We start from the raw sequence: 27,285 nt of genomic DNA, 5'->3' as shown, positions 1-27,285 counted from the left end.
CCTTTCGTTCTACCTTTCTCCAACCGGACCGCCATTTCCAGCCCAGCCATGCTCCACTTTCCTTAAGGCACATGCAAATTCCCTTATGTGGCACCTTTGCTTCTCTTTGGATGGCTACTCTGACCACCCGCCTTCCAACCCGACCTCTGACCTCTCCCAGAGATGCCAACCTACACTTTTGCAACCATCAAGGCTTCTCCTCGAACCTTCTCGACTTTTAACCACTTTCTCGCTTTGCGTCTTTTATGCCTGGAACTCCTCCCCCTTACACAAGACTGCCCCCCCTCTTAAGATTGCCACACTCCTGGCACTGGCCCTTGAGTCACCCCTGCCCAATTTTCACTCTTCTGTCACCCAGTGTCCTGGAGAACTTGCCCGCTGTGCAAAGCTAACCTTCTCGACCGCGAGAATCTCCTGCGACTTCCAATTGTGCACCATTTTCTACGGGGAAAATGGTGGCGCTCCTGGGACCCTGGGTTTCACTTCCTCTGGTTTGAGACAAACCAAACTTTCCGCAAGTTTATCTCAAACACCTCGGCCACACCCGTCCTCCAATTTTACCCACCTCGTCAACATCCAGAACGAAGACGGGTCCCAGTACTGAGCTCATGTAGACAATGGAGGGGACGCAAGCAAGGTGTGCTGAGCAGATTTTCAAAACAACGATTCCCCCTTTAACAACAGGGATGTTGTGTGTATATGTATGGTATGTGTGTGTGTGTGTATGTGACCACAAGCCCTCACTGACACCACCTGGATTGCTAAGTTCCCTCACTTGCATCCACGTGCCCATCTGCAGATGATCCCAGTAGCATGGCAGGAACACCACCGAGCAGCATGACAATATCACCACTGATAGCTACTACTAGGAGTCTACTACCAGAGGGTTGGTGCCTGTCCACAACTCCAATTCCTGCCATCTTTTTACTCGTGGGAAGATCCTGAAACCCAAAGGTACCCTATGGTGTTTTGCATTCAGGCAACGTTGCACAGCGCCCGTACTGCTTTCAACAACATCTGGACACAACACTTTCTACGTTCCACCCATTTCTGAGATGCCAGTTGTGGTCGCCAGGACCGGCACACGTCTGCCTTGGCTCAAATCTAAGCCTCCCATCCAGACAAAACCACAAAGCCATCCTTAAAAGGGCACTGAAAAGGAGCAAAGGGTCCCTTGATGGACTCCGACGTTCTCAATCACGCCAGACAGCAGCAGTACACTCAGCTAGACACCAACATAAATCAGCCAAACTCTTATTATTAATGACACCGATGACTCGCCGAAGACGAGTCAGATGGAAGACACCGGGCCCCTCAATCGCAGAGATCCTGAATTTAGGAATTACCAACGTTTTCTGAATTTGCTCCTGAGCTTTTTTTTTACCGGTTGTACGTGGCGGAGGAGTTCAGCGTGCAACATGTTTACCCATCTCTTAAGTCACCAGCGGCCCGCGGAGGACAAACTCTGTTGAATGAGTTTCGGCCTGGTTTCGTTGCTGTTCATGTAGCAACAAAACAGCGGAGGAGCCGTCGGCTGGCGAAAAGACATTGCAGCTGTAGCAAGTGGTGGGTTTCCAAAAAATTTTCCTACCATTTCGGTGGGAGAGTTTGCAACTCACTTTCTGTGTGTAAAACAGCTGATGCGCGGCAATCCGTCGTGCCCCGCGAAACAGCTGAGCTTGAAAACCAGGAAATAAAGCTGATCATTGGAGCGAATCCTTTCGCTCGCAAATGATCCTCGGAGCTACTAGTTCGGTCGAACCGGGCCGAACCGGTAGAATACCACCACTGAACTGTAAGTGTTGGGGAGCCCGGCCCCGCTTCTCCCTCCCACAATTCTTCCTGTTTCTTGGGGGTCTACAAACCCTGTTTCCACATTGCCCCCCACTCCAACAACTGCACGCCAAGGAGAATCTGAAAACGGCCGCCTCTTCGTGTCGCAGTTGCGAAAGAGAAACCAGCTCGTGTCGTGTCCTCGTTGCCTAGTTGACACCCCCTACCTGCCACTTTCACAGCTCCCCCCACTGTAGAGGGGTCAATCCAGATTGGGTGGGCCATCTTACAAAACAGAGCCTGCTCCGAGCCGTTCAATGAGATCTCGGTTCTAATCCAGATGTGGCCTGTTTCATTTGAAACCTTCAGAAAGATGCCTTTAGGATACGGCTGGCAAGGGTGTTCCTGCGTTTCTGCAGAAGTTCTCAGCCACCAGGAGCTGAGAACTGAAAATGAGGAAGGGTTCCTACTGGGAGAGACCCCCTTAAGGACAAGGCAAAATGGAAGCCCTGTTTAGAGGAGAAAATAATGAACGAGAATTGTTTTTATGCGACGTGAAGAGTCCTTGGGCGCCAAAGTTGGGCTCTGGGCTTTGAGTATCTTTTTTTTGGCACATGTTGGGTGTCTGGGCCCTGGAAAAAGTTCCCAGCCAAGAAGGGACCCATTCTGCCACCTTGGCATCTGGCACGAGCCGTCCTTTGCCGACCAGGAATCAATGGAAAAGGGGGATCTTTTAAAGTGATTGAGTGCTTCTTCGGTGGTATTCTTTCAGTGGCTCAAACTTCTTCTTCCTCTTCCTCCTCCTCCTCCTCTTTCTCCCTCCTCTGCTCCTCCTCCTCGTCCTCCTCCTCCTCCACCTCAAGTCTCAAAATATTTGTAAATCTGCGCCACGTATTGCATCACGCTTTGCCAATCCGGGCGATCGGTGTACATCATCTCGCTCAGCTCCTGCGGGAGGGAAGGAAACGGGGTGAGAGGAACAGGAATCCAGCGCAATTTCTCCACCCACCCCCTTTTGGTTCCCCTTCTAGATGAGTGGGACTCCCAGAATTCCCAAGGAGGAAAGCCCTGTGGGGAATTCTGGGAGCTGAAATAAACACTTCAGGAAGTCAAGATTGAATTGGACCAAGGGACGGGTGCACAGATGGTTGATTGATGGTAAATAAACATTTTTCAAGCTTGACAGCTTCAAGGTGAGTGGAGTAAACTCCCAGAACTCCCCAGCCAGATATGGGAATTGAAGTCTTGAAGGATGCTGGCTGGGGGATTCTGGGAGTGGAAGTCCGCCCCTCTTAAAGGATGCTGGCTGGGGGATTCTGGGAGTGGAAGTCCTCCCCTCTTAAAACATGACTGGCTGGGGATTCTGGGAGTGGAAGTCCTCCCCTCTTAAAGCATCCTGGCTGGGGGATTCTGGGAGTGGAAGTCCTCCCCTCTTAGAGCATGGCTGGCTGGAGGATTCTGGGAGTGGAAGTCCTCCCTCTTAAAGCATGGCTGGCTGGGGGATTCTGGGAGTGGAAGTCCTCCTCTTAAAACATGGCTGGCTGGGGATTCTGGGAGTGGAAGTCCTCCCCTCTTAAAGCATCCTGGCTGGGGGATTCTGGGAGTGGAAGTCCTCCCCTCTTAAAGCATCCTGGCTGGGGGATTCTGGGAGTGGAAGTCCTCCCCTCTTAAAGCATGGCTGGGTGGGGGATTCTGGGAGTGGAAGTCCTCCTCTTAAAACATGGCTGGCTGGGGATTCTGGGAGTGGAAGTCCTCCCCTCTTAAAGCATCCTGGCTGGGGATTCTGGGAGTGGAAGTCCATCCCTCTTAAAGCAGGCTGGCTGGGGGATTCTGGGAGTGGAAGTCCACACCTCTTAAAGCATCCTGGCTGGAGGATTCTGGGAATGGAAGTTCACCCCTTAAAGCAAGCTGGCTAGGGGATTCTGGGAGTGGAAGTCCTCCCTCTTAAAGCAGGCTGGCTGGGGGATTCTGGGAGTGGAAGTCCACCCCTCTTAAAGCAGGCTGGCTGGGGGATTCTGGGAGTGGAAGCCCATCCCTCTTAAAAGCATCCTGGCTGGGGATTCTGGGAGTGGAGGTCCACCCATCTCCAAGTGACCAAGCTTGAAAAATCCTTTAGCAGCTATCTGAGCTAAGGGCCAGAGAATGCTGAAAATCAGGGGGTGGAAGAAAGACCTTGAAAATAAATAGAAACCGGAAGACGTTCAACCAACAACCATTGTTCAATTTGGAAGAGAACCTCAATGGGGCTGAATTAAAGTCTCCAGATTGTAAACCCTCCTCCCTGACGGTGCTTCCTTCCTGCCCCTCCGGAGAGCCAAGAACCGCTCAGATCTCAGGCCTTGGCAGAGGGTCAAGATAGATATAACTCCTCTGAGCTCTTCCAAGCGTGCCAGCTGCCACCCCCAATCCACTGTGCCCCAAAGCCGAAAAGCAAGAACCATTTAATCCTCCTCGCAGAGCAAAAATTAAGCCTCGCCAACACCAGTCCGGGTGCTTTGAAGATGCAAGAGGTGGAATAATACGATTTTTTTTTAAAGGCAAGGAAAATAAAATTGACATTCGGTATAATTCCGAGTAGGGGCGATTGTTTGTACTGGCAGTCCTCGACCTTATGTCCACAATTGAGCTTCAGATTTGTGTTGCTCAGCGAGACAGTTGCTGAGCGAGATTTGCCCCATTTTACAACCCTTTTTTTGACATAGTCATGAAGTGAATCATTGAGGTGGTTCAGTTAGTCGCACACCTTCTGTCTCCTATTTTCCCCCAAACAGCAACCCCGCGAAGTGAGTTGGACTGAGAGAGAGGCGGTCACTGGCCCAGCAGCTTTCATACTTAAGATGGGACTAGAATTTACGTCTTCTGGTAATTAGTCCAAAGTCACCCAGCCAGCTTTCATGCCTAAAGTGGAACTAGAACTCACTGTCTCCTAATGATTGGCCCAAAGTCACCCAGCCAGCTTTCATGCTTAAGGCAGAACTAGAATTCACTCTCTCCTGGTGACTTGATCGAAATCATCCAGTCAGCTTTTATTCCTAAAATGGACCAAGAACTCACTGTCTCCTGGTGATTGGCCCAAAGTCACCCAGCCAGCTTTCATGCTTAAGGCAGAACTAGAATTCACTCTCTCCTGGTGATTTGATTGAAATCATCCAGTCAGCTTTTATTCCTAAAATGGACCTAGAATTCACTGTCTCCTGGTGATTGGCCCAAAGTCACCCAGCCAGCTTTCATACTTAAGATGGGACTAGAATTCACGTCTCCTGGTAATTAGTCCAAAGTCACCCAGCCAGCTTTCATGCCTAAGGTGGAACTAGAACTCACTGTCTCCTGGTGATTGGCCCAAAGTTATCCAGCCAGCTTTCATGCTTAAGGCATAACTAGAATTCATTCTCTCCTGGTGACTTGATCGAAATCATCCAGTCAGCTTTTATTCCTAAAATGGACCTAGAACTCACTGTCTCCTGGTGATTGGCCCAAAGTCACCCAGCCAGCTTTCATGCTTAAGGCAGAACTAGAATTCACTCTCTCCTGGTGACTTGATCAAAATCATCCAGTCAGCTTTTATTCCTAAAGTGGAACTAGAATTCATTGTGTCCTGGTGATTGGCCCAAAGTCACCCAGCCAGCTTTTGTGCCTAAGGCAGGACTAGAACTCCCAGTCTCCTGGTGATTGGCCCAAAGTCATCTGATTAGCTTTTGTGCCTAAGGCAGGACTAGAACTCACTGACTCCTAGTGATTGGCCTAAAGTCACCCAGTTGCCTTTCATACCTGAAGTGGGACTAGAACTCCCCATCTCCTAGAGTGGGCCGAAAGCCACCCAATGGCCTTTCATACCGGAGGGCAGGACTACAACTCCCTCTTTCCCTGTTTCTAGCATGGCGCCTTAAGCCCTAGACCAAACTGACTCTCGTATGCTAGAGTACAGCTTCCCACTTACTCAGCTAACAGGGGCCATGTTGGCTTGGCAGGGGATGATGGGAACTCCACCCTCAAGAACAGCAGTGGGATGCTACCTGTTCCACTACCGGTTTGGTGATCATGCACGCGTGTGCAGCTAACATGAGGGCAGCTAACATGCCGGTGTGCATCTTTCCACACACTAGCTGAGAGGCGGAAGAAGAGAATATAATGGGAGGTTGTTTTTTTTTACTACCGGTTTAGACAAACTAGTTAAGAATTTCTGCCACCAGGTCGTTTGAACCAGGCTGAACCATAGCATTACCACCCACTGCTCAACAACCTAGGGAGAAATACCTGAGTGATTATGGGGTCAACCTCTAGTTATGCCCAAGACAATCACCCTCGCCTTCCCTCCACCCTCTCCCCCGTCTCTTCCCTTCACACACCCCTAACCCTACCCCCCCCGCTTTTCTCCTCCCCACGGAAATAAAACCCCGCATGGAGACTTACCAAACTGGGTTTGATTCCAACGCTTTCTGCCGCTTGGAACGCGAGGAGCAGGTTCCTTTTCTGGGAAAGAGAAAAACATGAATAGAAGAAGAAAAACATAAAAAAGACTCTTCAATCGAGCCCAAATTTTTTTCAGTGGCTAAGCAAGCTTTGTCTCCTAGTACGACCTTTCCCCGCCACCGTTGTTAAGTGAATCGCTGCAGCTGTAAAGATGGTAAACGGGATGTTAAATGAATCTCGCTTCCCCGCTGTCAGAAGGTCGTAAAAGGGGGTTCATTCACGTCACTCCAGGACGCTGCAACCATCGTAATTTAAGAACCGGTAGCCAAACATCTGAATTTCGATCATGTGAGATTGCTGCAACGGTCGTAAGTGTGAAAAGCGGTCCTAAGCCGGGTTCTTTTTAGTGCCGTTATAACTTTGAATGGTTACTAAATGTACAATTGTAAGTCAAGGGCTAAATGAAGGACCATTGTTTAGATTAACTGAAGAACAGGCTGGCTCCTTGTCATTGTTAGGCTGAAGATACAGAAGGATCTAGAGCAGGGGTGTCCAACCTTGGCAACTTGTGGACTTGTGAATTCTGGGAGTTGAAGTCCACAAGTCTTAAAGTTGCCAAGGTTGGACACCCCTGATCTAGATAGACTGGAACGTTGGGCCCTATCTAACAAAATGAAATTTCAAGGGTGAAAAAAAGGGAGGGTCTACATTTAGGCAAGAAAAACCAAACGCACAGGTACAGTATAGGTGGTGCCTTGCTGTTCTGACCCAAACCTGGTTCCAAGGAAGCAAACACGAGACAAAAGTAACAGCACAATCTTTTAACGTTTCTTTACGAATCCCGTTCCTTCCTGATTAAAAGTCTGCTTCAGACCAATTAGAAAGAGCCTGGCCAAGGTTTTGCAAGGCTGCCAAGAACACCAGATAAAGTTACTAAGAAATATTTCCAACACAAAGAGTCTCCAAACATAAACTAAGAGAGTCCGAACGTCCACAAGGCTCGAGTGCAAAAACGACTTTGCTTCCTGCAAAGAACTCCGGTTTCTCAGCTGGCTTTTATCCCTTCAGGGAGGGGCCATTACCTTGCAGCCTTACTCCCGAGTCACCCGTGCTGTTGCAGCTGCTCTTTCCTTCGAGCAGCCCTGCGCGCACGCGCCCTGGGCACAGGCTCCTCGGGCTCCTCTTCCTCACTGCTGCCAGCCTCCACAACCTCCGAAGGCAGCCTTCCTCTCCCTGATGGTCCTGGCCCCATCCCTGCATCCCACGCAGGCCCTTCATCTCAGTCCTCGCTCTCCGAGACCTCAGCTGTCCCCACCTGCTTGCCGGCGAACCACAACACTTGTGCAATAGCAAGGGGAGACAAGATAACGGTCTTCCATTATCTCAGGGGCTGCCCCAAAGACGAGGGAGTCTAGGATCAGCTGCTGTTTGCTTCCTTTCCACTCCTGGGATAAATAATCTACAAAAACATCCAGGCTGGAAACTCCCAAGAGACACCAAAATGCCATATTCTAGTTTGACCTCTGCTTTCCTTGTTTGGTTAACAAGGGAAGAAAAAAATAAAAAGAGATATATTAAAGAGGACAGCTGTGACATTCTGGACCAGCGGTTCTTAACCTCGGCAACTATTAAAAACTATGTTTTTCAATGTGAGCAAACAGTCAGAGGGGTGGGCTTCCATTCCCAGAATCCCCAGCCAGTCTGCTTTGAGAGGGGAGGGCTTCCATTCCCAGAATCCCCCAGCCAGTCTGCTTTGAGAGGGGAGGCTTCCACTCCCAGAATCCCCAGCCAGCCTGTTTTAAGGGGGAGGGCTTCCACTCCCAGAATCCCCAGCCATTATGCCTTAAGAGGGGTGGGCTTCCACTCCCAGAATCCCCCAGCCAGCCTGCTTTGAGAGGGGAGGACTTCCACTCCCAGAATTCCCCAGCCAGCCTGTTTTAAGGGGGAGGGCTTCCACTCCCAGAATCCCCCAGCCATTATGCCTTAAGAGGGGTGGGCTTCCACTCCCAGAATCCCCCAGCCAGTCTGCTTTGAGAGGGGAGGGCTTCCACTCCCAGAATCCCCCAGCCAGCCTGTTTTAAGGGGGAGGGCTTCCACTCCCAGAATTCCCCAGCCATTATGCCTTAAGAGGGGTGGGCTTCCACTCCCAGAATCCCCAGCCAGTCTGCTTTGAGAGGGGAGGGCTTCCACTCCCAGAATCCCCAGCCAGCCTGTTTTAAGGGGGAGGGCTTCCACTCCCAGAATCCCCAGCCAGTCTGCTTTGAGAGGGGAGGACTTCCACTCCCAGAATTCCCCAGCCAGCCTGCTCTAAGAGGGGTGGGATTTGTCTCCAGAATTCCCCAGCCAGCATGCACTAAGAGGGGTGGGCTTCCACTCCCAGAATTCCCCAGCCAGCCTGCTCTAAGAGGGGTGGGATTCCTCCAGAATTCCCCAGCCAGGATGCTTTAAGGGGGGAGGACTTCCACTCTCATGCTGGCTTGGGAATTCTGGGAGTAGAAGTCCACACATGGTAAAGCTGCGGAGGTTGAAAAACATTGTCTAAAAAGCTTCTTTGGCTGTTTGTACAGCTAGTCCTCGACTTACAACAGTTCATTTAGTGTCCGAAGTCATAACGGCAGTGAAAAAAGGGACTTATGACCGTTTTTCATACTTACAACCGTTGGGGCTCCCCCATGGTCACGTGATCAAAAGTCACACACTTGGAAACTGGCATGTACTTATGACGGTCGCAGTGTCCTGAGGTCATGTGACCCCCCTTTTGCAACCTTCTGACGAGTAAAGTCCATGGGGAAGCCGGATTCACTTAACAACCGCGTTACTCACTTAACAACTGCAGTGATTCACTTAATGACTGTGGCAAGAAAGGTTGTAAAATGGGGCAAAAAAAAATCTCGCTTCGCAAATGTCTCGCTTAGCAATGTAAATTTGGGACTCAATTGTAGTCATAATTCGAGGACTATCTGTAATACTGAAATTGGCTTCCCTCATCTTGTTTTTTCCTTGGACTGAATTCCAGGGAGTTCTCGACATTTGTTTAGCGACGGTTCAAAGTCACGACGGCGCTGGGAAAAAAACCGTGACCTTGCAACCTGTCCTCACACGCACGTTTGCCAAGGTCAAAATTCGGACGCTCGGCAGCCATCTTGTATTTACAATGGTCGTAGCTGGAAAGCTGCATTCCCTTCATGGGGGCAGGAGAAAAAAAAGGTCATAAAACGGGATGCTACTCACTTAAGGTCCCCATTGTTGACGGATGGGGATCCCCATTGTGGTTGTAAGTCGAGAACTACTGGGAGATTTTGGGAAAGAGAAGATTCAAAAGAAAAACAGGAATTTTTGCGCCTAACGCTTGTCCCTTTGGTGTCCCCCAAGAATTGCGTTCAAAAATCTCCGTTTCAAATAATCAAAAAAAAAAAAAGATTAAAATGTTCCTTCAGGATGAATATTCAGTGGAGCCACAAGACAAAAACATCGGAAACTCTCTGAATTTTCCCAGAGAAAATCTATCGATCAACGCAACAGGTTCCTTTGCCTCAAATAAGCAATTATATATCATCCTCATATTTTTTTAAAATACACGGTTCGATTCTCCTTGCAACCCCAAAGGCAGCTTTTTATATTTTTATATTTTTATAAATTTATTTATAAAAAGATTCCCCCCTTAAAATCCATTAATAAGCTTGAGTGATAATAGAGGCATGCGGGTTTTTTTTTTAAAAAAATGCACACAAGTTTTATTTCCTTGCAGCCCCAAAGGCAGCTTTTTAATTTTAATTTTTATTTATATTTATATTTAATTTATATTTATATATATATATATCTATACACACACACACACACAAATATACAAATATACATACATACATACATACATATACACTGCTCAAAAAAATAAAGGGAACACTTCAACAACACAATGGAACTCCAAGTCAATCACACTTCTGTGAAATCAAACTGTCCACTTAGGTAGCAACACTGATTGACAATCCATTTCACGTGCTGTTGTGCAAATGGAATAGACAACAGGTGGAAAGCAGAGGCAGGTAGCAAGACATCCCCAATAAAGGAGTGGTTCTGCAGGCGGTGACCACAGACCACTTCTCAGTTCCTATGCTTTCTGGCTGATGGTTTGGTCACTTTTGAATGCTGGCGGTGCTTTCACTCTAGTGGTAGCATGAGACGGAGTCTACAACCCACACAAGTGGCTCAGGTAGTGCAGCTCATCCAGGATGGCACATCAATGCGAGCTGTGACAAGAAGGTTTGCTGTGTCTGTCAGCGTAGTGTCCAGAGCATGGAGGCGCTACCAGGAGACAGGCCAGTACATCAGGAGACGTGGAGGAGGCCGTAGGGGGGCAACAACCCAGCATCAGGACCGCTACCTCCGCCTTTGTGCAAGGAGGGACAGGAGGAGCACTGCCAGAGCCCTGCAAAATGACCTCCAGCGGGCCACAAATGTGCATGTGGCTGCTCAAACGGTCAGAAACAGACTCCATGAGGGTGGTATGAGGGCCCGACGTCCACAGGTGGGGGTTGTGCTTACTGCCCAACACCATGCAGGACATTTGGCATTTGCCAGAGAACACCAAGATTGGCAAATTCGCCACTGGCGCCCTGTGCTCTTCACAGATGAAAGCAGGTTCACACTGAGCACATGTGACAGACGTGACAGGGTCTGGAGACGCCGTGGAGAACGTTCTGCTGCCTGCAGCATCCTCCAGCATGACCGGTTTGGCAGTGGGTCAGTAATGGTGTGAGGTGGCATTTCTTTAGGGGGCTGCACAGCCCTCCATGTGCTCGCCAGAGGTAGCTTGACTGCCATTAGATCCCGAGATGAGATCCTCAGACCCCTTGTGAGACCATATGCTGGTGCGGTTGGCCCTGGGTTCCTCCTAATGCAAGACAATGCTAGACCTCATGTGGCTGGAGTGTGTCAGCAGTTCCTGCAAGACGAAGGCATTGATGCTATGGACTGGCCCTCCCGTTCCCCAGACCTGAATCCAATTGAGCACATCTGGGACATCATGTCTCGCTCCATCCACCAACGCCACGTTGCGCCACAGACTGTCCAGGAGTTGGGGGATGCTTTAGTCCAGGTGTGGGAGGAGATCCCTCAGGAGACCATCCGCCACCTCCTCAGGAGCATGCCCGGGCGTTGTAGGGAGGTCATACAGGCACGTGGAGGCCACACACACACTACTGAGCCTCATTTTGACTTGTTTTAAGGACATGACATCAAAGTTGGATCAGCCTGTAGTGTTTTTTTCCACTTTAATTTTGAGTGTAACTCCAAATCCAGACCTCCATGGGTTGCTAAATTTGATTTCCATTGATAATTTTTGTGTGACTTTGTTGTCAGCACATTCAACTATGTAATGAACAAAGTATTTAATAAGAATATTTCATTCATTCAGATCTAGGATGTCTTATTTTTGTGTTCCCTTTATTTTTTTGAGCAGTGTATATAAAAGCTGCCTTCGGAGCTGCAAGGAAATATATATATATATATATTTAAAACTTGCGTGCATCTATTTTTTTTTAAAAAAAAAACTTGCATGCATCTATTATCACTCAAGGTTATTAATGGATTTTAAGGGGGGAATTTATTTATATCATTCTTATCTTGCTCAACCCTCTGGGGATTCAGAGCAGCTGGAGAGAAAGACACGGCCATTAATTTGCCAGTTTAAAATAGCCACTTTGATCAAAGACCCTCACAGAAAATAAATCATTATTTTTTCCAGGGGAAAATAAATTAAAATCCAGGAAAACCGCCAATGGTGGCCCTTTGCAGATGTTTGTGTTCTGAGGTAATTCTTTTTTTAAAAAAATTTCCTAATTTAATTGTTGATTGCTCAGAGATCTGGGCTGATCCGGCTTCTCCTCGACTTGCAAGCGTTCATTTAACGACGGTTCATTACTATGGGCATTGAAAAAAAGGTGCCCGATGATCAGTCCTCGCGTTTAAGACCGTTTGCAAGCATTCCCCATGGTCACATGATCAAAATTTGGCGCTTGGCAACCGACTCGTATTTATGATGGCTGCAGCGTCCTGGGGTGTGTGTGCATGTCAGGTCATTCCCATTTGCGACCTTCAAACAATGAAAAGTCAATAGATTCACTTAATCACTGTGTGATTCACTTAACGACAGATGATTCGTTTAACAAAACGGGGCTGGAAGGTCATAAATTTGGACAAGTCTCACTTAACAAATGATTTGCTTAGCAACGGAAATTATAATCCTGATTGTGGTCGTTAAATCGAGGACTAAAAGTGACCATTCTGGCTCAGTATGATGAGAGGTAGACAGGGAGTCCTCGACTTATGACCGCAGTTCAGCCCAAAATTTATCTTGCTGAGTGAGACAGTCGTTAAGTGAATTTTTATGACCTTTCTTGACACCATTGTTAAGTGAGTCACGGCAAGTTGTTAACTTAGTCACATGGTTGTTAAGTAAATCTGGCTTCCCCCATCGACTTTCCTTCTCAGAAGGCTGCAAAAAGGAATCGCGTGATCCCGGGGCGCTGCAACCGTCATAAATATGAATCAATTGTCGAGCATCTGAATTTAAGAATACAAATAGAGCTGGAAGGGACCTCGGAGGTCTTCTAGTCCAGCCCCCTTACTCAAGCAGGAGAACCCATACCATTTCAATTTTGATCACAGGACCCACTGGGGATGCTACAACGGTCGTAACTGTGAAAAATCAGCGTAAGTCACTTTTTCCAGTGCCGTTATAACTTTGAACGGTCAGTAAATGAACCACCGTAAGTCGAGGACTACCTGGACTGTGTACATTTTTTTTGTATGGAGGTGTTTTATTTGGGGGGGAAAAAACTGACAGAACAATTTGGGGAAATGATGTGAGAAAAGGAAGAAGAGAACTCAAATCCCTTGAGGTCAACTCAAAATAGCCCTGGATTTACTTGAAAGGAAGCAGCTGAACAAAAATGAAGGAAAAATACAATTTATTTGAGAATATAACTTCCTGAAAAAAAAGGAAGAAGCTGCTGCCTTTATTCTTTTGAAAGATCCTGCAAACACCCGGGTTAAGTCCTCGGCTACACTTAGTGACTGTTCCAAGTTGCCACATTGCTGAACAAAAAGTGACTTCTTATGACCGTTTTTCATACTTACGACGTTTGCAGCATCCCCGGGATCAAAATGCAGGTGCTTGTCTGCCGACTCGCATTTACGATGGACACGGCGTTCCCGTGATCTCCTTTTGCGACCTTCTAGCCAGCCAAGCCGATGGGGAAGCCCGATTCACTTAACAACCGTGACTAATTGAACAACCGATTCACTTAACAACTGTGGCAAGGTAGCTCGTCAAATGGGTCAAAATTCCCATTTTAAAAAACGTTGCTTAGCGAAACGGAGGGAAATTCACTTGGCGAACGTTTCAGTTAGCAGGAAAAACGGGGGGGGTCCTCAATTGTGGTCATAAGTCGAGGACTAGCTAAAATCTTTCTTTTTCCTACAGGAAAGACATTTATTATTATTGATTTGCTGATTTATTGATTTGCTGTGGGAAAAATCGGCCGCCGCTTTTTCCAGTGCTGTTGTAAGTTTGAATGGTCACTGAGTGAACTTTTGTAAGTCGAGGACTACCTGTTTGGACTGCCATTTGTCAGAAATGGTGAAGGGTCTCCTGCTTGGGCAGGGGGGTTGGACTAGATGACCTATAAGGTCCCTTCCAACTCTGATTATCTGCTAAATCTGTTAATAAAACCAAATTTCTCCAGATTAGCTGCTGAGCTGAGAGCTGCAATATTAAATTTAACTTGGGAATGGATTTTACCCTTTTGTCTCGTTATTTTAAGAGGTTTTATTTGAAATGCAGGAAGTCCTCGACTTACGACATTTAACGGAGCCTGCCGAAGTCATGATGGCCGTAAAACGAGCGGGTCAAGTGACCAACCCAATTTGACAATCTTTTTTTATTTTTGCAGTGGCCATTAATAAATCATTGCGGTTGTTAAGTGAGACATGCGGTCGTTAAGCAGAGCTGGCTTCCTTTGTTGCTTGTCGTAAGGGAGCTGGGCGGGGTTGCAAATGGCAGTCACATGATCCCAGGGTGGTTCAACTATCACGCATACATGCTGGTTGTATTTGGCCATTTCGACCTCACGATCCAGGGAAGGCTCTGACGGTCATAAGTGTGAGGCTTGGTCTTAAGTCACTTTTTTCCAGGGTCATTGTAACTTTGAATGGTCACTAAATCATCTCCGTTTAACGACCCCATAATAATCCCTTGCAGAGTGGAGTCTGGGCAACTGGATGGAGCTAGCCGAGTGTTTGACTGGCTGGATGCCCTTCCTGTCACCAGGGCGGAGTTTTGTTCAGCAGATAAATTCTCACTGTGCCCCAGAGAGAATAAATACCTGCCTCTCCCAAGGATAGAAACTCACAGCCTTCCTGATTGTGAGGCGAGAGCTCCACCTCTAGGCCACCGCGCCACTCTGTCTCTCACCGCACCACTCCTAGGAAGGCTGTGAGTGACGGTCATAAGTATGAGGATTGGTCCTAAGTCACTTTTTCCCAGGGTCGCCGTAATTTTGAATGGTCACTAAATGATGGGTGGTTAAGTACAGTATTTGCCTCCTGTACTACTTCTGCACAGTTGCAGTCCCCTGGCCCTCCACTAGGGGCATCCGCGGGAAGCTCTCCGATGTGCGCAGCCGCCCCCCGGTGGAGCAGGCAGGAACTGACTCACCTTGTCTTGGCTGTTGAGTTCTTGATAAGGGATGTGAGCCGGCAGGTAGGTGTGCAGGAGGGCGCAGAAAGCCAGGCCGTCGCTCCAGCTGCTGCTGAAGTTGGTGATGTCGATATTCTGCAGGAGCAAAGAGAGGGGAGGAGTGAGGCACGGATGATGTAACCTAGTTGGGTCGTGAAAGGTCTGCAAGAAAACTTTGGTGCTCAAAGAGCAGCAAGGAGCCCACGGTCTTCCTCCTCCTCTTCCTCTTCCTCACTCCCTTTCTCACACTGATGATGTTACCCAGTTGAGTCATGAAATGAAAGGTTTCGGAGAGCACCAAGTAGCCATCCTGCCTCCTTTCCTTTCCTTCCTTCCTTCCTTCCCATTCTCCTCTCCTTTCTTCCTCCCTTCTTTCTTTCTTTCCTTCCTCCTTCCTTCCCATTCTCATCTCCTTTCTTCCTCCCTTCTTTCTTTCTTTCTTTCCTTTCTTCCTTCCTCCTTCCTCCCCATTCTCATCTCCTTTCTTCCTCCCTTCTTTCTTTCTTTCCTTCCTTCCTTCCTCCCCATTCTCATCTCCTTTCTTCCTCCCTTCTTTCTTTCTTTCTTTCCTTCCTCCTTCCTTCCCATTCTCATCTCCTTTCTTCCTCCCTCCTTTCTTTCTTTCTTTCTTTCCTTCCTTCCTTCCTTCCTTCCCATTCTCATCTCCTTTCTTCCTCCCTTCTTTCTTTCTTTCTTTCTTTCCTTCCTCCTTCCTTCCCATTCTCATCTCCTTTCTTCCTCCCTTCTTTCTTTCTTTCTTTCTTTCCTTCCTCCTTCCTTCCCATTCTCATCTCCTTTCTTCCTCCCTTCTTTCTTTCTTTCTTTCTTTCTTTCTTTCCTTCCTTCCTTCCTCCTTCCTCCCCATTCTCATCTCCTTTCTTCCTCCCTTCTTTCTTTCTTTCTTTCTTTCTTTCTTTCTTTCTTTCTTTCTTTCTTTCTTTCTTTCTTTCTTTCTTTCTTTCCTTCCTTCCTTCCTTCCTTCCTTCCTTCCTTCCTCCTTCCTTCCCATTCTCATCTCCTTTCTTCCTCCCTTCTATCTTCCTTCCTTCCTCCCTCCCTACTCATTATCTTCTTTCCTCCCACCCTCTTCCTTCCCTTTCCCTCTCCAGATCTTCCATCCTTCCTCCCTTCCTTCCCATTACTTTCCATTACTTTCCTTCCTCCCTCACTTTCCTTCCATCCTCCCTTCTTCCTTTTCACCCTTTCATCCTCCTTCCCTCTCTCTTTCTAGACCATCCTTCCTTCCCCCTCCTTCTTCCTTCCTCTCTCCTTCCCTCCCTTCTCCTTCTCATCACCTTCCTCCCTTCCTTCCCATTACTTTCCTCCCTCCCTCACCTTCCTTCCATCCTCCCTTCTTCCTTCTCACCCTTCATCCTCCCTCCCTCTCTCTTTCCAGACCATCCTTCCTTCCCCCCTTCTTCTTCCTTCCTCTCTCCTTCCCTCCCTTCTCATCACCTTCCTTCCTTCCCATTACCTTCCTTCCTCCCTCAACTTCCTTCCATCCTTCCTTCTCACCCTTCTATCCTCCCTCCCTTTCTTCCCTCCCTCTTTCCAGACCTTTCTTCCTTTCCCTCCTTCCTTCCTTCCTTCCTTCCTTCCTTCCTTCCTTCCTTCCTTCCTTCCTCCCCTTCTCATTCTCATCACCTTCCTTCCTCCCTTCTCTTTACTTCCTCTCCTTCTCTTCTTCCTTCCTCCCTTCCTCCCCTCTTTCCAGACCTTTCTTCCTTTCCCCCCTTCCTTCCTTCCTCCCCTTCTCATTCTCATCACCTTTCTTCCTCCCTTCTCTTTCCTTCCTCTCCTTTCTCTTCTTCCTTCCTCCCTTCCCTCCCTCTTTCCAGACCTTTCTTCCTTTCCCCCTTCCTTCCTCCCCTCCCTTCTCATTCTCATCACCTTTCTTCCTCCCTTCTCTTTCCTTCCTCCCTTCTCTTCTTCCTTCCTCCCTTCCTTCCCTCTTTCCAGACCTTTCTTCCTTTCCCTCCTTCCTTCCTTCCTTCCTTCCTTCCTTCCTTCCTTCCTTCCTTCCTTCCTTCCTTCCTTCCTCCCTTCTCATTCTCATCACCTTCCTTCCTCCCTTCTCTTTACTTCCTCTCCCTTCTCTTCTTCCTTCCTCCCTTCCTCCCCTCTTTCCAGACCTTTCTTCCTTTCCCCCCTTCCTTCCTTCCTCCCCTTCTCATTCTCATCACCTTTCTTCCTCCCTTCTCTTTCCTTCCTCTCCTTTCTCTTCTTCCTTCCTCCCTTCCTCCCCTCTTTCCAGACCTTTCTTCCTTTCCCCTTCCTTCCTTCCTCCCCTTCTCATTCTCATCACCTTTCTTCCTCCCTTCTCTTTCCTTCCTCTCCTTCCTCTTCTTCCTTCCTCCCTTCCCTCCCTCTTTCCAGACCTTTTTTCCTTTCCTTCCTTCCTTCCTTCCTTCCTTCCTTCCTTCCTTCCTTCCTTCCTTCCTTCCTTCCTTCCTTCCTTCCTCCCCTTCTCATTCTCATCACCTTCCTTCCTCCCTTTTCTCTTCTTCCTCCCTCCCTTCTCTTACCTTTGCTTTGTTCATCTACTGTTTTTCTTTTTCAACACATGCAAACAAAATGAAGTAAAAAAAATGAAGACTTCAAAAAAAACGTAAGACAATCGACTTTAGGCTAAAACCTTCACGAGGGAATATTTGATAGAGGAAAAAAAAAAATAGACCAAAACCTTGATTTGTACCAGTAACCCATGACTTACAACTGTAACTGAGTTCACACTTGTGGTTGTTCAGTCATGCTGGTTGTTAAACACCTCATTTTATAACCTTTATTACAACGCTTGTTAAGCAAATACAGCGTCTGTCACTAAGTGAGCCAATTGTTTATTATGGGCTTTCTTTTTTTTTGCCAGAAACCGGAAGGAATTGTACAGGCAGGCCTCGGTTTATGACAGGTTGCTTAATCGACCTTTCAAAGTTACGATCATTCGATCGCCTTTATGACAGAATGAAGTATTCTGCGATCACGTGACTGCAATTTATGACTCTTTTTTTTTGCCAATTTCTGGCTCTTTTGACCAGTTTCTGGCCCCCCAAAAAAGGAAAGAAAAGCCAATAGGAATACATGGATTCGTTTAACGACCGTGGTGTTTGCTTAACTGCCACAATTTTAAAAAAAGTAGTAAAATCAGAGCTGGTCTTATCTCAACCTCTGACCTTCAAGTCTTATGATGTAAATTTTGAGCTCCGTTGTGGTTGTAAGGCGAGGGGTTAGGATTTGACACGGGGCCTTTCCAAAACTGAATAAACAACCCCAAATTGAGCAAAAGTGGTTTTTTCTGTATTTAATCACACACAAAACCATTATCCAAGGGTGACACTTAAATAAGGATTTTTTTTTCCCCCTGATAAGCGGGAAAAAGGAGTTTCTGGGAATCAGTTCTGTGGAATAAAGGGATGGGGAAAATATATATATGGGAAACCAATGATTCACAACATCTACATATACAAAAGCAAAATATGACTCATGGCATCACCACAAAATCTCCAGAACCGTAAATTTGGCCTGTAGGTTCCTCTTGACTTCTAGGGGCTCACTAAGAAAGGATTTTTCGAAATGACCATCAGATCATTTAGACTATTTCCTGTATTATTATTATTATTATTAACAGGCTCTGATGCTAAGGAGTCCTACTCCCCCTCCCCACCTGAAGAGAAACCTCTTCCAAATGCAAAACACAAGCAGAGGAGAGGAGTTTCCGTTTGAGTTTTAGTTTCACAGCAGCAACCAGCTTTGGTACAGAACAGTTGAGCTAAGCCGCGCCCAGGCTCCTTGCTGTCTCCTTTGTGCTCACACAGCAAATACTGTTTCAGTTTCCAAACGGTCCTCAACTCCACCACACACTGACAGGACGCTAGGCAGATGAATACAACAATACAATATCCAGAATCATAAAGCTTACCAACTTGAAATTTGGCCTATATGTTCCTCTTGGCTTCTAGGTGCTCATTAAGAAAGGATTTTTCCAAATGACCCTCAGAGCATTAAGTATTTCCTATATTATTATTATTATTAACATGCTCTGATGCTAAGGAGTTCTACTCTGGAAAGAAATCTCTTCCAAATGCAAAACACAGAGGAGAGGAGTTTCAGTTTCAGAGCACCAAGCAGCTTTAGTACAGAGCAGTTGAGCTAAGCCACGCCCAGGCTCCTTGCTCACACAGCAAATACTGTTTCAGTTTCTAAACAGCCCTCAACTCTCTCACTCACTGACAGGACGCTAGCCAGATGAATACCAATGGAGGCTGGTAGGCAGAGGCAGAATTTTTCCCCCCTTATTTCCTTCCCCCAAAACTAAGCCTGACCACATAGCACGATTTGTTTAACGACCATGGCAAGCGAGATGGTCAAAGGGGGAGAAACGCAGTTAAACAACTGTCTCGTTCAGGCGTGGAAATTATTTTGGTCGTTAAGTCGAGGACGGCCCGTCATTGTGTCATCCCTGCAGACCTTCACACTAAGGTGGGTAAATGCTGAATTCAACAAAAACCTTATTTACGGGAGGAACTTCCGCACAATTATTGTTGAACTGGGCTTTTGGTCCGGCCGCAGAACAACACAATCGATCAACCCGCAATTAAAGTGCACGAAGATGAAATCAACAGAGCTTTTCGGGAACTCGTGTTCCAATCCTCGATCGATGCCGTCTCCTCCTGGCAAAATTAAGATGGGATGTGGACCTCAAAGAGGCCACGGATTCAGGGACAGGGCAACCCAGGGTGTGTGTAAATGTGTGCGTGCAAACGGCTGTGATTGCCTCCAGCCCCTCCTCTTTAATTGTCAGCAGCCTTAATTTGATTCGAAAGCTTGGCTGAGATTGGATTAGCTTTGCTTCGGCACTTTGTCCAAAGAACAAACAGTCACACAGTCACACAAATTGCCAACTCCAGGTGTGTTTGTGTGTGGAGAAGAACAAGTGGCCACTTCAAATCTCAACCAACAAATGCTCTGTCTTACATATTGGTAAACAAAAAAGAACCGGAAAATAAAATACAAGCTGAATGGTCAAGAATTCTGGAGAGGAATCCCACCCCTCTTAATGCATGCTGGCTGGGGGATTCTGGGAGTGGAAGCCCTCCCCTCTTAAAGCATCCTGGCTGGGGGATTCTGGGAGTGGAAGTCCACCCCTCTTAAAGCATTCTGGCTGGGGGATTCTGGGAGTGGAAGCCCTCCCCTCTTAAAGCATCCTGGCTGGGGGATTCTGGGAGTGGAAGCCCTCCCCTCTTAAAGCATCCTGGCTGGGGGATTCTGGGAGTGGAAGCCCTCCTCTTAAAGCATCCTGGCTGGGGGATTCTGGGAGTGGAAGCCCTCCCTCTTAAAGCATCCTGGCTGGGGGATTCTGGGAGTGGAAGTCCACCCCTCTTAAAGCATTCTGGCTGGGGGATTCTGGGAGTGGAAGTCCACCCCTCTTAAAGCATTCTGGCTGGGGGATTCTGGGAGTGGAAGTCCACCCTCTTAAAGCAGACCGGCTGGGGGATTCTGGGAGTGGAAGCCCTCCCCTCTTAAAGCATCCTGGCTGGGGATTCTGGGAGTGGAAGTCCACCCTCTTAAAGCAGACCGGCTGGGGATTCTGGGAGTGGAAGTCCACCCCTCTTAAAGCATCCTGGCTAGGGGATTCTGGGAGTGGAAGCCCACCCCTCTTAAAGCATCCTGGCTGGGGGATTCTGGGAGTGGAAGTCCACCCTCTTAAAGCAGACCGGCTGGGGGATTCTGGGAGTGGAAGTCCACCCCTCTTAAAGCATCCTGGCTGGGGGATTCTGGGAGTGGAAGTCCACCCCTCTTCAAGCAGGCTGGCTGGGGGATTCTGGGAGTGGAAGTCCACCCCTCTTAAAGCATTCTGGCTGGGGGATTCTGGGAGTGGAAGTCCACCCTCTTAAAGCATTCTGGCTGGGGGATTCTGGGAGTGGAAGTCCACCCTCTTAAAGCAGACCGGCTGGGGGATTCTGGGAGTGGAAGCCCTCCTCTTAAAGCATCCTGGCTGGGGGATTCTGGGAGTGAAGTCCACCCTCTTAAAGCAGACCGGCTGGGGGATTCTGGGAGTGGAAGTCCACCCTCTTAAAGCATCCTGGCTGGGGGATTCTGGGAGTGGAAGTCCACCCTCTTCAAGCAGGCTGGCTGGGGGATTCTGGGAGTGGAAGCCCACCCCTCTTAAAGCAGACCGGCTGGGGGATTCTGGGAGTGGAAGCCCACCCCTCTTAAAGCATCCTGGCTAGGGGATTCTGGGAGTGGAAGCCCACCCTCTTAAAGCAGGCCGGCTGGGGGATTCTGGGAGCTGGAGCCCCCTCTCCAAGTGGCCAAGGCTAAGGAAGACTGGTTTCTTTGGGCCTTGTTTGCAAAAAAGCCTTTTGTCCGAGATGTTCCAGGGCAAAAGTCAACGGGAGAAGAAACTGGGCCAAGGGGGAAGCCACAGGGAAGCCTCCCACTTGGCCAAGGGTCCCCACACAATGCAAGGAGGACCTCGGTGGCCCTGTCCCGCCTTGCATCCTGTCCACCCCACGTCCAGGAGGAAGGGAACGAGGTGGAAGCCCCACCGAAGGAGGGACCTCGCCCACGTCAGCTGCGACCTTGGAAGCTGGAGATCTGAGGAACGTCTAGGAAATTCAGGAAGAAAAGATCAGTAGACAAAAGCCGGAGGGGTGTAGAAGTGGTCAAGGGCTGGCGGAACAGCCAAAAGTGTCGCCCCCCCGGCCAGCATCCTGTTTCCCACAGGGGCCAGCTGTCAAAGTCCAGCTAGCACTGAAGTGGATTGAGAAGACAACGTGATTGAGCTTAGCAACGGTGACTCAGTTTCCCCGGAGGGACATCCAAGGGTCCAGAGACCCCCCCTCAGGCCCATAGTTTTCATTCCAGCTAAGTGCAAAAACAAAAACAATAGAGAATAGAATAGAATTAAAAATAGAATAGAATAGAATAGAGAATATGGGAATAGAATAAAAACAGGAATATAATAGAAAAGTAGAATAGAATAGAATAGAATAGAATAGAATAGAATAGAGTAGAATAGAATAGAATAGAATGGAATGGAATGGAATGGAATGGAATGGAATGGAATAGAATAGAATAGAATAGAATTTGAAAATAGAATAGAATAGAACACAATAGAATAGAGAATATGGGAATAGAATAAAAACAGGAATAGAATAGTATAGAACAGAATAGAGTTATGGAATAGAATATAATTATGGAATAGAATAGAAAATAGAATAGAGAATATGGGAATAGAATAAAAACAGGAATAGAATAGAAAATTAGAACAGAATAGAATAGAATAGAATAGAATAGAATAGAATAGAATAGAATAGAATAGAACAGAAAATAGAATAGAACAGAAAATAGAATAGAGAATATGGGAATATGGGAATAGAATAAAAACAGGAATAGAATAGTATAGAACAGAATAGAGTTATGGAATAGAATATAATTATGGAATAGAATAGAAAATAGAATAGAGAATATGGGAATAGAATAAAAACAGGAATAGGATAGGATAGGATAGAATAGAATGGGATGGAATAGGAGCTGGAAGGGACCTTGGAGGTCTTCTAGTCCAACCCCCTGCTCAAGCAGGAAACCCCATACTATTTCAGACAAGTGGCTGTCCAGGCTTTTCTTAAAATCCTCCAGTGTTGAAGCACCCACAATTTCTGGAGGCAAGCCGTTCAGAATTTAATTCTTCTCCCTATTATGAAGTTTCTCCTTAATTCCAGGTTGCTTTTCTCCTTGATTAGTTTCCAGAGAGTAGCTTGACACCCCCCACCCCCACCTCCTCTTCTTTGGGGCAGCCCCTCAGATATTGGAACCACTGCTCTCATGTCCCCCCCCCCAGTCCTTCTTTTCTCTAGACTGGCCACACCCAAAACCTGCCACTGTTCTTTGTATGTTTTAGTCTCTCCAGAGTATTAATCCTCTTACTTAGTCGCTCTTCTATGCACTTTTTCCAGAGCCTCAACATTGTTTTTGTAATCTGGTGACCAAAAACTGCATGCAGGATTCCAGGTATGGCCTTACTAAAGTTTTACAAAGCAAGTACTACTCCTTCGCTTGATTTTGATTCTGTGACTCTGTTTATAACAACCCAAGATTGTGGCAAAGGTCCTTTTTTTCAGGAGGAAACTGGACTTTCTTGGTTTTTTTTCTTTGAAGACGTTTCACTTCTCATCCAAGAAGCTTCTTCGGCTCTGACTAGATGGTGGGGAAGGGAAGGACTGTTAGGAATATAAGTCACCTAACAGGTATTTGGGTTGGAAAATATATAAACCAGGATAGACATTTTAATACTGTCTCTTTAAGAGAATACTAAATCTGTAATTGGGTGTGGTTTCTCAAACGGCGGTAAGATGGAGCCAGAAACCTGGGTTGTCTTAGTTTTAGTCTCAGAAGAGAGTGTGCCTGAGTGAGTCTCTGTTTCCTTCTGTTGGAGGGTATTGCCGTCCCTCCATTTTTCCTAATTGACTGATATTCTTGGATTTGATGTAAGTCTGTTACTGAACTGTTTTTGATACTGGAATTTGATATTGGATTATCCCTGGACTGAAAACTGACTGACCTGTGACTAACTTTGGACTGCTTATTTTGAATTTTGCTTAAAAGTTTCTGGAAGTAAAAACCTACATTTACTGTACACTGTATCTGTGTGCTGTGTGTGTATTATTCAAACACTTCTCTCACTACGCCTCCCTGTATGCGCTCATTCTCCTAACGGGGAATTACCTCAACAAGGACTGATATTTCTTGCAAACAGCTGGTGATTTGCATCCTTTTAGAGGGTCGTTGAGGCCACTTGGAGGTTTATCTGTGTCCTCAGGGTCATCTGAATGGTGCAAATGGTTCCTGTAGTCTGAATTTTTTTTCTCTGGAATCCATTCTGGACACAGATAAACCTCCAAGTGGCCTCAACAGCTCTCTAAAAGGATGCAAATGACCAGCTGTCTGCAAGGAATATAAATCGTTCCCTGCCCCTACCATCCAGTCAGAGCTGAAGAAGCTTCTTGGTTAAGTAGCGAAACGTCTTCAAAAGAAAAACCAAGAAAGTCCAGTTGCCTCTTGAAAAAAGCACCTTTGGAACAACCATGACCTGAATGACTGGATAATCTCTAGACTTTTAACCAAGGATTGTGTTGGCTATTTTGGCTGCTGCCGCACACGGCGGGCTCAGGTTTAAATGATCCTCTACTAAGATTCTGAGGTCCATCTCACCATTGCTATTTTTTGAGCCAGCTTTCATCTTACTCTGTTCTTGTACCTTTCTCATGCCCCTGCCGGAGTCTGAATGCGAGGAGGAAGCTGAACAGGGAAGGTCACAGTCCAGCTGGGCAGAGGTAGAACAAGGCAGAGGGGGTTCAGAGGAAGACCCAGGTCCACCCCTCTTCATCCTAGGCCACGCAGGGACGAACGGAGAAGGGACCAACATGGGTTGCATGGCTTGTGGGGGAGGAAAGGGCCTTGATTCCCTTCATTAGCCACGGCTGAGAATGAGAGTTTAAAAGAAATGTATGCTGAGTGCAGCAGCTGCTGGCAGCAAACGTGAATTTATCCTGTGTTGTCGTTGCTTATCTGTGTTCCTGGCGTCTTCCCAACTGTGTGAGTTTTGCAGTACCTTCAAGTCTGGAATTCTTGCTCCTGCCCCGCCAAACTAATTACTTCAGTTTGGCTTGATTGGACTTAAAGTTACAGTTTGTGTTGACCATGTTTTGGACTTAATTCTCTGCAGCCAAAGGCTGTTCTTGAGAGAGTTTTTTCTCCAGCCCAGAAGGTAACCTGGACATTGGGGGCAAAGTTGGAGATAATAAAGGGATTCTTCTTGCTTATCTGACTGTGTTGCCTTTGTGCCAAGCCCCTTTGGGTCATCACACCTTTGGTTTTTCCTGTCCAGGTGTAAAACCTTGCTTTTCTCCACTTTTATCCTTTTCCACATTTCAGAAACAAGCCAGATTCTCCTAGGCATCTCATCGTGCGAAAGGTTACGAGAGAAAAGATTTTAGCTAGGGGAAGCAATTCTCGACTTACGACCAAGTAACTTACATAAGTCACTTTTTAAAAGTGCCACTGAAACTTTGAGCAATCTCTAAAGATATGTTGTAAGTCGAGGACAATTTGTTTAGAAAAAAAAAGTATATCCCTATTTTCGCTATTAACTTATAATAATCCAGACACCCAAAGATGGATGAGGATAATTAAAGCTTTAAACGTCGCTCTCTATTTGAGCCGTGTTCAGATGCCTGGAGCCCAGACGTGTAACGATAATCACAAACATGATGGAGAGAAAAAGAAATTGAGAAAAGAACAGCGGTAATTTAGCGTTAATTGGCCCGGAGTCAGATGGATGTTTCCTCTGAGTTAATTTTTTAAGGCTTGGCTAATTTTTAATCGGATTTACGTTCTAAGCATCACATTCTGCAGTTGTGCTAAGAATACAAGACCCAAGTGGCTGGGCCCAAGTTATGCTAAGACTACAAGACCCAAATGCCTGGGCCACCCAAAACGTTTGCCCCAGAAGCGAAACGTTCAGATCAAACATCAAATTTTGATGGAAAATTCAGATCAAGGATGAAGTGGTGCTAAGACTACAAGATCCAGTTGTGCTAAGACTACAAGATCCAGTTGTGCTAAGACTACAAGACCCAGGTGGCTGGGCCCCAGTTGTTGTGCCAAGACTACAAGACCCAGTTGTGCTAAGACTACAAGACCCAAATGCCTGGGCCACCCAAAACATTTGCCCCAGAAGCGAAACGTTCAGATCAAACATCAAATTTTGATGGAAAATTCAGATCAAAGATGGAAGATTAAGATATGTAAACATCCACATTTGCCATTTTTAAGTACGTTAGATTTTTAGTGCAGGAAGTCCTCGACTTCCAACAGTTCACTTAAATGACCCATTCAAAATTACAGCAGCACCAAAAACAGGGACTTAGGATTGGTGCTCACACTTACGGCGGTTGCAGCCTCCCTGTGGTCACATGATCAAAATCCGGCCACTTGGCCACTGATTCACATTTACAATGGTCGCAGCTGTCGTGGGGTCACATGACCCCCATTTGCGACCTCCTAACGAGCTCAATCAACGGGGAAGCCAGATTCACTTAACAACCAGGTGACTAATTTAACATCTGCAGTGATTCACTTAACAACTGTGGCAAGGATGGTCATAAAATGGGGCAAAACTCACTTAAGAACTGCCTCGCTTCACAAGGGGAGTTTGGAACTCCACTGTCGTCGTAAGTCAAGGACTTTCCTATGGCAAGAGAAATGGGGCCTCAGGTATGATTTTTTTTCAAACTGTTGGGAAAGGTTCTATTCACCTGAAGTGGCGTAGGGTTTCCTGCTTAGGCAGGGGGTTGGACTAGAAGACCTCCAAGGTCCCTTCAACTCTATTATCCATCCTTCCTTCCTTCCTTCCTTCCTCATCTCTTTCCCATTCTTCCTTCCCATCTCCCTTCTTGCCTCTTTCCCTCCCTTCCTCTCATTCCCATTTCCTTCCTGTTCTTCCTTCTTCCTTCCTTCCTTCCTCTAATTCCCATCTTCTCCCGTTCCTCTCCCTCCCTCCTTCTCATTCCCATTCCCTTCTTTTTTGCACCTTCCTTCCTTCCTTCCTTCCTTCCTTCCTTCCTTCCTTCCTTCCTTCCTTCCTTCCTTCCTTCCTCTCATTGCATCCTTCCCTGTCCTTCCCTCCCTCCTTCCTTCCTTCCTTCCTTCCTTCCCTTCCTTCCTTCCTTCCTTCCTTCCTTCCTTCCTTCCTTCCTTCCTTCCCCATCTGTGGAGATTTTCAAAAAGAGATTGGACAGCCATTTGTCTGGAATTGTATAGGGTTTCCTGCCTAGGCAGGGGGTTGGACTAGAAGACCTCCGAAAGAAAACAAGCAAGAAAATCAGATTTTTTGGGGAACGGTTTTTCAAAGGGGCGACAAGGACAGTCAGAAAAATGACCTCATGTTTGTCGGGGTGACGCCATGGTAAATTATTCTCGGGCAGCTGGAAAATGACACGGCCAGTCGCTTGGTCGGAAAAAATCCTCATGAAAAATTATATTCTTGGAGAACTCTTAATTTTAATTTAATTTTAAATGAACTTGGAAAAAAAATTAACCAATGGAACAACTTTCCTCCAGAAGTTGTGAATGTTCCAGCACTGGAAGTTTTTAAGAAAGATTGGATAACCATTTGTCTGAAGTGGTGTCGGCTTTCCTGCCTAGGCAGGGGGTTGGACTAGAAGACCTCAAAGGGTCCCTTCCAACTCTGTTATTCTATTCTATTCTAACTTAGACCTCCAGATGAAAAAGTGACCCCCCAAAAAATGGAAGTGAGCCCCCAAACCGGTTAGAATGCAGTATTGCAGGCTGATTTGTCCTGACTA

The 27,285-nt window shown here is 47.0% G+C and overlaps 1 protein-coding gene across 4 annotated transcripts in view; it reads right to left on the bottom strand.

Annotated features, from left to right (window-relative positions):
• Positions 1-1,357: 1,357 nt before the first annotated feature.
• Positions 1,358-27,285, bottom strand: part of SPECC1 (sperm antigen with calponin homology and coiled-coil domains 1) — a 153,810-nt gene continuing 127,882 nt past the window's right edge. For all 4 annotated transcript variants that reach the window (XM_087968345.1, XM_087968199.1, XM_087968302.1 and 1 more), the window contains 3 exons: positions 14,900-15,016; positions 6,184-6,243; positions 1,358-2,721 (listed from right to left, as the gene is read on the bottom strand). In XM_087968345.1, the coding sequence (XP_087824471.1) occupies positions 2,632-2,721; positions 6,184-6,243; positions 14,900-15,016 (267 nt within the window). In that variant the 3' untranslated portion in view covers positions 1,358-2,631. The remainder of the gene's footprint in view (positions 2,722-6,183; positions 6,244-14,899; positions 15,017-27,285) is intronic.

Source organism: Notechis scutatus, chromosome 1 (assembly GCF_049901735.1).
Source record: "Notechis scutatus isolate UNSWTSFEM ecotype Mainland chromosome 1, rNotScu1.2, whole genome shotgun sequence".
Taxonomy (NCBI): Eukaryota; Metazoa; Chordata; class Lepidosauria; order Squamata; family Elapidae; genus Notechis; species Notechis scutatus.
This window is presented reverse-complemented; position numbering and strand designations above follow the sequence as displayed.